Source organism: Microtus ochrogaster, unplaced genomic scaffold, assembly GCF_000317375.1.
Source record: "Microtus ochrogaster isolate Prairie Vole_2 unplaced genomic scaffold, MicOch1.0 UNK126, whole genome shotgun sequence".
NCBI classification, from domain to species: Eukaryota; Metazoa; Chordata; class Mammalia; order Rodentia; family Cricetidae; genus Microtus; species Microtus ochrogaster.
The window spans coordinates 495,549-508,037 of NW_004949224.1; the positions used below are offsets into that span (position 1 = coordinate 495,549).

The 12,489-nt window shown below is 44.6% G+C and overlaps 1 protein-coding gene and 1 pseudogene across 2 annotated transcripts in view; both read left to right on the top strand.

The window, feature by feature from the left end:
- Positions 1–12,489, top strand: part of LOC101993990 (protein lifeguard 2) — a 30,620-nt gene that overhangs the window by 2,243 nt on the left and 15,888 nt on the right. For both annotated transcript variants that reach the window (XM_005371771.3, XM_013355409.1), the window contains exons 3-6: positions 2,261–2,535; positions 5,589–5,667; positions 7,273–7,326; positions 10,340–10,430. In XM_005371771.3, the coding sequence (XP_005371828.1) occupies positions 2,261–2,535; positions 5,589–5,667; positions 7,273–7,326; positions 10,340–10,430 (499 nt within the window). The remainder of the gene's footprint in view (positions 1–2,260; positions 2,536–5,588; positions 5,668–7,272; positions 7,327–10,339; positions 10,431–12,489) is intronic.
- LOC101993704 lies at positions 7,629–9,438 on the top strand (annotated as a pseudogene).

Here is a 12,489-nt window from a genome sequence, read left to right on the forward strand (position 1 = left end):
AATCTGTTCCTTGAATCTCTTCCATCCCTTTGATCCATTTATTTATTGCTACACTAGCATTATAATTTTAGTCATATAGCTTTATATCATATGCATCTGATAAACATATGTATATATATTTTTGATTTCTGCTAAAGTAAATCACTACTCTATCTCTTATAGGCCTCTTTCAAATATGTTCTTGTTTTTTTCTCATATATTTATGCAATGAATTTTAGTGTTACTAGAAATCCTACTGAATCTTGTAAACTCTAGAGATAATTGGAGGAAAAAGGAGATCTTTATTAAATAGCATCTGTTTCTCCAGGAGCCTGGCAGGTTTTTGGACCCTCTGTTCACATCATTCTGGCTTGGCTATCTGTCTACCCTACCTTTACCATCTGAGTCTTCTTCTCCATCATGTCCCTTGTGAGACAAGAAGCAGGTGGCAGTAGAGGGACCTTACTTGAAATCTTCCAACGTAACTGGGCATAGTAGTACTTGCCTTTAATTCCAGCACTTGGGAGGCAAAGGCAGGTGGATCTCTGAGTTCAATGCCAGCCTAATCTACAAAGTGACAGCAGCAGCAACAACAAAAACAAACAAAAATAGAAAGAAATAAGCAAGCAAGCAAGGAAGGAAGGAAGAAAGAAAGAAAAACAGAGAGGAGAGAGAGAAATAAAAATAAAGGAAGAAAGAAAGGAAGGAAGGAACCTTCACATGTACCATGAGGTGGGTGGGAGAGTCTGCCTTTGCCTTGATTCACCTTTTGACTTCCTAAGATTGGTGTTTTGGTTGCCAAGCACAGCAGCCATGCCCAACTTCCTCAACCACCATTTCTGGTCTCTGCTTTCTACTGATTTTCTCTGTAGGTAGAGGGGTCTTTCTAGTCTTTGTAGTCAAATCCCCAATTTCCTGGCTTGCAAACTTCAGAGACTGCCTGTTGCATTAGCTTTTCTATTGCAGCTTGTACAACTTTGTGCAAACTTAGTGCCACAGAGCATAACAAACACACAGTCTCACAGTGCATGGTCAGAAACCCATATCAGATTCACAGGGCTAAAACCAAGGTGCCAAAATGGCTGAGTTCTTTTCTGGAGACTCCAGGAGGAAATGTGTTTCCTGCCTTTCCATCGTCTCCAGGCCACCTACACTCTTTGCTCCAAGCTGCTTCTGAGTTCATCCTCACAGCAATTATAGCATTTGACTTCCATTTACTTTTCTTATTCTGTCCTTTCTGTCTTCCTCTCTTCTAAGTATGATCATAAGACTGAGATTTGATTGAACCTGGAGCCGTCGTATCTCAATGTCTTTATGAGCACCTGCAGTGTTTCTTTTAACAAGTGTAATGACATCTTCAGGGTCCCTGGAGAGGGATGTGGAATCATTGGGGGACTATAATTCTTCCTAACTTAATGGTGTCATTGAGAAACTCACGCCAATTTCTTTAAATTATTCTGAGCCCCTCCTCCACCTAGCCTCAAAAGATGAAGTCTCATGACCGAATTGTTTAACCTCAGCACACTATCAGCTTCCCTATTCTGGAATGTGAACATCTTCAGTTTCTGGGCCCTATCATATTTCCTCTGTCCTGGTTCACTTTGACTGCTCTATCTGGGGAAATCTTTTTCTACCTCTTCATTTGACAAAGTGCTATCCCACTTCCAGCCTTGCCATGTACTTCCTTTTCCCTGGGAATGTCTGGGAACATCTTCTGCTACCAGTCTTTTCCTATCTCACGCCCTCCCACATTCCAGGCTTTCTTATATTGCCTTTAATATCAGCATTCATCTGAATATTTTCTTTCCTCCAGTATAAGTCATTTGAAGACAGAAGCAGTGGCAGAATCTCCTTTGAACTCCTTACTGAATGAATTAAAAAATTAATTACATAATAGAATGGAAAGTTATTTTTTTTCTACAGCGGTGGTTGTCAGCCTTCCTAGTGTGCAGCCCTTTAATTCAGGTCCTCGTGTTATGGTGATCTCCAACTATTAAATTATTTTCATTGCTATTTCATAACTGTAATTTTGCTATTGTTACAAATTATATTGTAAATATTTTGGAGTTAGAGGTTTGTAGAGAGGGTCGAGTCCCACAGGTTGAGAACCAATGCTCTACAGAATCCATATTACACGTATTTGTTCATTTAACAAATATTTATTATACATTGGTGAATCCACAATCATTAAAAATAGGATATAATCACTTGAAAGTTATAAGGATCGTAAAATAATGGGGGCGTGGTCATAAAGACATGAATGACAGGTCTTCTTTTCCAGGAAAATAGACTTGGAGGTCAGTGAGCCCGTCAACTATAGCTCTGGAGATCACAAATACCTGGTTCAGAAAGCAGCAATTAAAGGTGTCCGTTCTAATCCGGAACAGCCCTTCACATATTCATCCAGAGACACACCACAAGAAGCCATAAAATACCCACACCCAAAGAGCAGAGATGGAGCAAATACTTATGCAGTACAGATTTCAGAGGACGTTACCCCAGATGAGAGCACCACAGCTGCACCCAGTCCCTTCGAAGACATGTCTGTTCGTAGAGGTAAGAGTACAGCGCTTGGGCTTGGAAAAGAGCAATGTTTTCTTAAAGTATTTCCATGCTGTGTACTGCCAGAAAGAATGAGTTCTCTTTTATTTAGCTCTTTCTTACTATGAAATGTGTAATAGGCTGCCATCATAGCCACCATGATGTTGGCTAGGAGATTTAGAGATCCATAATAAACATATGGCAAATAATATTCAGATTTCTTAGGAAGTATGAGTTAACTGTTGATTATGAAATGTTTTGCCTACATACAACATGATCACATAATATTGGTCTAGGTCTTTAAACATTAATTCAATATCCTAGATATTTACTTTGGAATAGAACAGGAATAATATTCATCAGAGAATGACAGAAGTCTTAAAAATTGTGACATAAACAAATGAAAACTTTTTTTTTCTCATGAAATGTGACGTTGAAGCATAGGTAGCTAAGGTCCATGCTATGGTTCCCCATGTCCTACATTCTGTACTTGAGCCTTCCCAGGGCTTGGATAACTTGCAGGTGAACTCTGAACTTTGACTCCCAGTGGTACCTCCCCCCTAGTCCCATCCTTTGCCATAGCCTGGAAAGAGGCCTTTGGGAACTCTAGCCTTTCAGGTTGGAGAGGGCAAGGGCCAGAGACCAAGGACCAAGGGAGGACAAAGGTTCTTGGAACTCCAAGCAGTCCCATTCATGAGAGGAGTCCCAAGAGTTCTCCAAACTGAACCTTTTTAGAGTCTTCTCCAGAAGCACATCCCTGCAAGAGCTTTCATCCACCTGCCATTGGTCCTATTTGAAGCACTTGGCCACTATGTTTGTACTTTCTTTGTTGGGCTGATTGCCATGTTTCACAAGATCTGGGTCAGATCATGAGATAGCCAGGGCAGAGGTGTGTCTAATCAGTCAGCAGTCAAGATGCCAAGACCTTCAGAGTGCCATGCAAGGACAGGGGTTCTGCAATTAGTCTTTACAACAACTGTCTGAATGAACAAGTTATAAAGTCATATTGGAGATGTGGATGCCGTACTTAAAGAGGCAGCATAATCAGAGGTTTCTCTCCCCCTGCCAGTTCCTGAATAACCACTCAGAGGCTTATATTAATTATAAATGTTTGGCCAATGACTTAGGCTTATTAGCTAACTGTTGTATTTAAATTAACCTATATTTCTTATCTATATTTTGGTCCTTAGCTTGTTACCTCACTTTTTACATGTCTTGCTTTCTCTATGTCTGACTGTCATCTCCCAGATTCTGCCCTTCTCTTGTATCTCTTCTATGATTTCTTGCCTGGCTCTATCCTGCCTTGCCATTGGCTAAGGCAGCTTTATTTATCAACCAGTGAGAGCAACAAATACTCACAGCATACAGAAAGACATCTCATAGAAAGGGAGAACCGAAATATATAAAGAATCCTCCTTGCCAAAGTCAATGCTCTCCAGCAGCATCTTCTGGAGATAGGCAGGCCTTCCTCTGCCTTCACAAGTTGCACAGTCTATAAGATGAAAGTATCCTGGAGGGAAGAAAACTAGAAATGTAATATGACAAGAGTTATGGAGGAAGGCCTGTAATTCTTGAAAGCATCTCTATGAAAATACAATTTTAAATTCATTAAGTTCACCCTTTTTTTTTTTTTTTTTGGTTTTTCGAGACAGGGTTTCTCTGTGGTTTTGGAGCCGGTCCTGGAGCTAGCTCTTGTAGAACAGGCTGGTCTCAAACTCACAGAGATCCACCTGCCTCTGCCTCCCGAGTGCTGGGATTAAAGGCGCGAGCCACCACCGCCCGGCTAAGTTCACCCTTTTTAAGCATACAATGTTTTCAGTAAATTTATAGTTTTGCAGTCAGCACCATAATCAATTTGGGATTATATTTATTACTTCAAAATGCAACTCATCAGAAGGTAAACCTATCTTTCTCTGCCTTGCCAATTGCAAATTTGCTTTACAACCCCATGGATCTGCCCTTTGCAGCCATTTCAGGCAAGCAGGAGCATGAAGCATGTTCTTTTGGAAATCACCTTCCTTCATGAAACGTAAGGTTTTTATGGTTCAGTTTGCTCTGTAGCATCAGTTTGTATTCATTTTATGGCCATATAGTATTCTATTTCCTGGTAATAACACATTATATTGATGTATTTGTTATGGAGTTTGAATCCATTGGGAAAAGAGCACAAACTCAATCCAAATTATGATTAAGTGAGCAGGACAATAAATAACATTAAAGCAAAATGAAGGCATGCCATGTAGAATGGGCCAGACAGAGGGCTTTAAAAAGTGGAGTTCGCAATTATCTTGTTTTTTCTGGAATGTGCATTCCGCTGGTTTCTGCCTTCTGAGTAACTGGGATTACAGTGTTGTAGTAGGAGCTGCGGGCTGTGTTCCTACCGCCCCAGCTCCTGGTTGCCTGGCTAGCTTATACCCCGAAATAACAACACACAAATTGTATTCATTTAAACACTGCTTGGCCCATTAGCTCTAGCCCTTACTGGCTAATTCTGATATCCCGATCAACCCATCTCTAATAAACTGTGTGGCACAAGTCTTACCGGGAAAGATTCAGCATCTCTGACCTGGCAGCTTGCTTCATCATGTGCGTCTGCCCGGGAGAGGGGAGCATGGCCTCTCTCTGAGGCGTCTGCCCCCCCCCCCCCAGAGGAGAGCTATCGAGTCTGAGCTCACTTCCTCTTCCTCCCAGCATTCTGTTCTGCCTACTCCACCCACCTAAGGGATGGCCTATCAAAATGGGCCAAGGCAGTTTGTTTATTACCAATGACCTTCTTCCATCACAGTGTGTCCCACTGAGGCTGCTTAAATAGATATTCTTTAAAAGTTCTACAGAGATCAAAAAACATTGTGGAGATGTATGACATTCTCAAAGAATTAAATCACACACACACACACACACACACACACACACACACACACTTTAAAACCTTCTCCGAGTCTCTTTGTCCCACTGTTGACTAGACCAGCACTACCCTTTCTAGCCTCAGATAATGACGGGTCCATTGCTTCTGTGGAACTGGAAACTGCATTCAACTTTACCTTTGGATATGCATCTTCTCCCCACAGGCTTCATCGTGAAAGTGTTCATTATCTTGTCAGTTCAGCTGCTCTGCACTATGGTAATCATCAGCATATTTGTTTTCTGGTGAGTCATTCTTTCTGTCTAGAATCAGATGTTATATTGCTCAAGTGACTGCTCATGGGATATCAGCTTACTTTAATGTGGGGCATTTCAAAAAGTATGATTTTTGATCTTCATTATTTGTAGATGATATTCTTTCTATAGACAAGTTTTTCTGAACCACCAACATGGCAGGAGATTCTAGAATTTAACTTCCTAGGCCAAGAACATTTTTCTTACTCTTCTTTGAACATTGCTTTCTTTTGATATTCTCTAGCATTTTGAGAAAGTTCTGAAGGAATAATATTTATTTGTCACCAAGTCCATCCTACTGAAAGTGTTATTTGCAATATGAACCACGAGATGATTCCTTTTACCTTGTACATATATCAGTCTCAGTATTGTACTGTATTGTATTTTTTTTATATAGGAGCTCACTTGTAGCTCTGGCTGTCCTCACTATGTAGACCAGGCAGGCCTCAAACTCACAGATATCACCCGCTTCTGCCTCCCAAGTGCTGCGATTAAAAACGGGATGTTTGAGATGGGGGAAGGACAGACAGAGAGAGTAAGGAAAGAGATATCTTGATTGAGGAAGCCATCATGGGGCTAACAATAAGCCTGGAACTAGAGAAATTCCCAGGAATCCACAAGGATGACCCCAGCTAAGACCCTAAGCAATACTGAAGATGGTGCCTGACCCGGCCTTGCCCTGTAATCAGATTAATGACTACCTTGTCATCATAGAGCCTTCATCCATCAACTGATGGAAGCAGATGCAGAGATCCACAGTGAAGCAATGAGCTGAGCTTTCAAAGTCCAGTCGAAGAGAGGGAGAAGCGATAATATGAGCAAAGGGATCAAGACCATGATAGGGGTACCCAGTGAAACAGCTTACCTGAGCTAATGTGACCTCATTGACTCCAGCGTGGCAACAGGGGAACAAGCATAGGATCAGACTAGCTCCTCTGCATGTGGGTGACAGTTGTATGGCTGGGGCAATCTGTGGGGCCACTGACAGTGGGACCAGGACTTATCCCTACTGCCTGAACTGGCTTTTTAGAATCCATTTCCTTTGGAGGGTTACCTTGCTCAGCCTAGATATAGTGGGGAGGCCTTGGTCCTGCCTCAAAGCAATGTGCAAGACTTTGTTGACTTCCTATGGGAAGCCTTACCCTCTCTGAGGAATGCATGTGGCTGGGGTCGGGGCAAAGGTGGAGGGGAGGGAGTAGAAACTGGGATTGGTATGTAAAATGAGAAAGGATTTTTTAATTTTTGAAAGTATGTGCCACCATGCCTGGCCCTCAGTATTTTTAAAACTGAAGGTCTTAACCATGTGTTTCTTCTTAAATCTGCTGTGTAATTTAAGAAAAATAACTTTTTAAATGTGTCTTTCTTTTCTTGGTGCTGGAAATTTTAATTGAGGGCCTCACACATGCCCAGTGGTTACTCCAATGGAAGCCATGCTAGCAGCAGTTTCCCCGTTGAAAGGACTGTCTCAGTGCTTCCTCCCCATTTGCCTCAGGGCCATCTAGAGTTTGCCCATCTTTCTCATGACACTGTCATACTTCTATTTTAATTAGTACAATTCATTATATTATGTAAAACTGTATTCTTTTTCTAAACCAGCAAACCTGTAAGGAAGTGGATCATTGGCATCCCTTGGTTCATGTACGCACTCTTGTAAGTATCCTTCATGTTTCTACGAACTATTGGCCAAGATTTTATCACTATTAAAAATTTGGTAAAGAATGGCAGTCTTGCTGGGTATAGTGATGCATGCCTACAATCCCAACACTTAGAAGGTGGAGACAGGGGATCAGGAATTCAAGGCCAGCCTTGACTGCATAAGATCCTGATTCCAAGTAACACAAACTAAGAACAAAAAATCATGCAAAAACACCCAGGAAAAAGCATAATTTTCTTATAATTTACTTGTTTTTCTTTGTGTGTGTGTGTGTGTGTGTGTGTGTGTGTGTGTGTGCTTGTTTGTATGTATATCATGTTACATAGATGTCACAGAGGGGAACAGAGAATGTCTGATCCCCTAGAAATGGAGTTGCTGGTGTTTGTTTGCTGCCATGTGGGTGCTGGAAACTAAACCCAGATGCCCTGAAAGATCTATCTCTCCATAAAATCCTTTAAAGACAAAATTATAGAAATGGGAAGCAAGCTCTCTTTTCCCTTCTCTCCCTTCACTGTTGCGCACGCTGCAATAAACCTCGCCACGTGGGTTTTGTTGCGTCTTGCGTCCTCCTTTCGTCTCCGAGAAGAAGAACACTCCCCCGAGAAGAAGAAGAACACTGACCAAGATGGAATATGGTCAGGATGACCACCTGGAAACATTCCAGAAACCACAGGACTCCGGTAGTGCCCTGAAACTCACGCGATTAGCCAGCACTACATCTCCCGGCGTGCCTTGCTGTCACGTCACTTGCTGTAGCGAGAACTACATCTCCCGACAGGCCACGGGGAGGAGGGGTGCCCGCGACCTTGAAAGCGGCTCTGGACTGCCAGGATTTCCCAGTCTGTCAGGGTGCACTTTGGGGAGAATGGCGCTGGCGCGGGGAGCCAGCAACTCGGACCGGGACCCGGACGATATCCGGCCTCTCAAGCCGTGTCTGCTGCGCCGCAACCACAACCGCGATCAGCACGGCGTGGCGGCCTCCTGCCTCGAGGAGCTGAGGCGCAAAGCTTGCGAAGTACTGGCCATTGATGAGTCCCAGACACCAGTCACCCTGGTCCTGGCCGAGGACGGTACAATAGTGGACGATGACGACTACTTCCTTTGTCTCCCTTCCAATACCAAGTTTGTGGCATTGGCCTGTAATGAGAAGTGGACGTATAACAATTCGGATGGAGGAACAGCTTGGGTTTCCCAAGAGTCCTTTGATGCCGACGAAACAGACAGCGGAGCCGGGGCGAAGTGGAAGAATGTGGCCAGGCAGCTGAAAGAGGACCTGTCCAGCATCGTCCTGCTCTCAGAAGAGGACCTCCAAGTGCTCATTGACATCCCGTGCTCAGAACTGGCTCAGGAGCTTTGCCAAAGCTGTGCCGCTGTCCAAAGGCTCCAGGACACGCTCCAGCGGGTGCTTGATCAGAGAGAGGAGGCCCGCCAGTCCAAGCAGCTCCTAGAACTGTATCACCGGGCCTTGGAGAAGGAGGGTGCCATCTTCTCCAACCAGGAAGAGCCCAAAGCCGCCCTCGGTGGAGACACGGATGCGGTGGACACGGGCATCAGCAAAGAGATGGCTTCCGAAGTGGCACTTACAAGCCAGATCCTCACTGTGCTGAAGGAGAAGCCTGCCCCAGAGCTGAGCTTATCTAGTCAGGATTTGAAGCTGGTCTCCAAGGAGGACCCCAGAGCCCTGGCTGTTGCCTTGAGCGGGGACGTAAAGAAAGCAGAGACAGTCTAGCGGGCCTGCAGCGCGGAGCTCGACCGGCGCCTGCAGCAAGTGCAGAGCTTGCGTTCCCTCAGGGATGTCTCGGTGAGGAACAGCAGAGCCCCAAACGCGCCAGACAAGACCCCAAGTAGCTCCACTGGAAGCACGCTTTGCTGAGGAAGCCCTTGGTTTTGTTAGCAGTGAACAACCTCCCTTCCCACTGTACTGCCTCCGCGCTGCTCTACCTCCTGCCTTCCAGGATGCTGTTGTAGCAGAGGTGGCCATGCCCTCCAGAAAGGCCGCTCCTGTCCACACGTGTCCTTTGTAGGGGAAGCCTCCCAGCCAATCACCTTGCTTGTAGGGCGTGGTCCCCTGAGGATATTTCTTACTAATAAATATTCCTGGTGTGCTCCCCCCTCCCCTTCTGCTTTCCTGTTCTCCCCGGGAACCTCGGTTCTCTAAGTCTTTTCATTATTAAAGGTGGGCGGTCCTTGGACTTCCCACAGGTCAGGGAACCCTGATTGCTCTTCGAGCTGATGAGGGAGAGGGACTTGATCGGGAGAGGGGGAGGGAAATGGGAGGCGGTGGCGGGGAGGAGGCAGAAATCCTTAATTAAATAAATTTTAAAAAAGCCTAATATTATATTATTAAAAAAAAAAAAGAAATGGGAAGCAAGTTAATGGGTGCCAGAAGTCAGGGTCAGTTGTGTGTAGAGTTTATGCCAGGCTGATCTTTGATATGTAAGACAGTCCTGAATGTTAATTGAGGTGGTGGCTACATGTATCTACTCACAGACATAAGTCACACTCCCATGTTAAATAACTATGTGTTCATGTTATACCAGTATATTGGTTTTTAAATTGTGCTATAATATATAAATCAAAATCATTGGTGAAAATTTCATATAGTTTTAATAGAACTTCTCTATCCTTTTATAATTTTCTATGAATCTATATTTTTAACAAAAAATTTAAAGAAAAGCTATCTGTGTATCAAACTTTAAAAACTCATTTTGAAGGCATAAAAGAGAGGTAAGTAGAAAATAGCAATTTAGTTTGCTCTGTATATCAGGTATCAGCACATAACAACACACTTGGGTCTGTGTCCCTCTGCTATCTCTGTACACACATGGCAACACACCTGCATCTGTGTCCTCCCGCTGTGTCTGGACACGCTGCTCAGGTGGCGATACACTCACATCTGTGTCCCTCGCTGGGTCTGTACAGGCATGATTATACACTTGGGTCTGTCTCTGCACACACTGCTCACGTGTTGGAGAACTGAAGTAGTAACTGGTGGTTTCACGTTCCCAGCCCAGCTGTCCTGGTTGTCATCATTGTGCTTGCGTGCTGTAGGGATATCCGACGCCAAGTGCCTGCCAACTACATTCTCCTGGCATTATTCGTAAGTAACTCCCCTTGACAGCCTCCCTCGGACACATCCTCCTGCTGCCTTTAAAAGTTATTTTTTTACTGTGGAAACTTGTGATGCAGGAAGGGAGGTAGGGAACATTTGTACAGAAATGGTACCTTCCCTGGAGACAGCAGTCCTCACCCCTTACAGAGTTGGATTCCAGGTCACTCTTTGTTCTGGCCAACTTGCCTCTCTCTTGAAGCCACACAAGAACCCACACCCAGTCAGGGCTGTGTCTGCAGTTAATGTAGGCACTACAGTCTCTGTAGGAATAACAAACATGTTTCTCGTCAAGGAGTTGCTTCCACTTCTCACCCACAGTCTGTGAACTAGAAATGGTAATTTTTTTTATTATGAAAGATGTATTTTACTACGAGTTCCTCATGAGAAGAAAAGTCATTTCTGAACTTTGCCTCTTGCCCAGTTCTCCAACGTTCCTCTCTGTACAGGGGGTGTTCCTCTGACAGAGCTGGGGCTGTGGTGTGGACCCTTAACTATCCACATCCCCACCAGCTGGTTCCACCACCAGGCCTCGTCACATCTATGCTGTTCTGTTATCGGTGCTGTTTGAGCCATACAGAACTACGTGACTACCCTTTTAACAGCCAATTCTGGGGTTTTGGTTTTTTTTCTGCTTGTGGGGTCCTTAGAAACAAACAAACTCCCAGACTCCTTAAATCCAAATACAATCAAAATCTATACTCCTACTGGCCTAGGCTCAATACTCCAGAGAGTTTTGGGCCTTTTCATGAGACTTAGCAGCACCCCAGAGTCACCCTCTAACCCAGACTCCTGTGAGAGTCAGGCCAAACCTTGTGTGTCCCAGAGGCTTGGATTTTTCAGCAGCTGGCTGGTAGACATTGCCTGGGCTGTGTGGATGCACTTGGGACGGACCGTCCAGTGGTGGCCTGGTATAACTAAGGATGGTGTCAGCCTTGTGTTTATGTTTCCTCTGCATAGTGCTGACCATTCCTTTCTATGAAGGCTGACTCCTAGAGCTGGCTCACAACTATATCTGCAATATGAGAGAATAAAGACATCAACAGGAAAATGAAACGGAAGGACACAGAGCAGGGAGACAAACACTCTTTAGATTAGTGTAAACAAATGCTCTGGATGTATAGTTGAATGTCCTAATCTTGGATATAATTCTGAGTCTGCTGGTGCTCAAAGCAAGTAATTTCACAGGGCCAGGGATGTGAGTGTATGGGCACCAAGTAATTTTATTCCAATTCCCCTGTTGGAAGGAACAGGCCTGGGAATATGGCTGGCTGCCACCCAGAGTGGTATTTCCTTTCGAGTATTGGGGAACCTTTCTTGGCTGTAGTGATTCCCCAGCAACTGCACAGGCAATGAAGAAAGATACCCCAGGTCCTGTGGACTGTGGGGTAGTTTTCCCAAGATGTTTTCTTTATTATCCTGGCTCAATTACTTCCTACTTCTCCATCTCCAGAAGGGGATGGGGAGGACAGAGGAAGGGAGCTGTCTGCTCATTCAACAGCCCTGGCTGGTCAGCAGCAGCCACAGAGACCAGAGCTCCTCCTCTCTCTGCCTCCTGAGTGCACCACCGCAACCTGGCTATGCTGGAATTTTTTATTTTAAACATTAGAAGAAAGGCTGGGGCTGCAGCTGGCACAGTGCAGGTGAGGCCCTGAGCTTAGTTCTCTAGCACCACCGAAAATATTTTTCTTAATGAAGGAAGCCAAGAAGAGGGCTGAGTTGGTAAAATGCCTCTCCAGTGTGAGGACCTGAATCAGATCTGGGCACCCACTTGAGGTCCAGGAGCATGTCTGCAACCCTAGCACTGAGGAAATCTGAAGAGGGTGCAGATGGGGGGGGGATCCCACGTGTTTATTGGCCAGTCAATCCAACCAAATCAATGAGGCCTAAGTTCAACTCTAAGCTCACTTTAAAATAAAGAAGAAAGCAGCTGAGATGGCAGCATACATGGATCCCAGCTTCACTCCATGTACATGTCTGTGTGTGCACATCCACACACACTCCCTCATACAAAACTCTCTCTCTCTCTCTCTCTCTCTCTCTCTCTCTC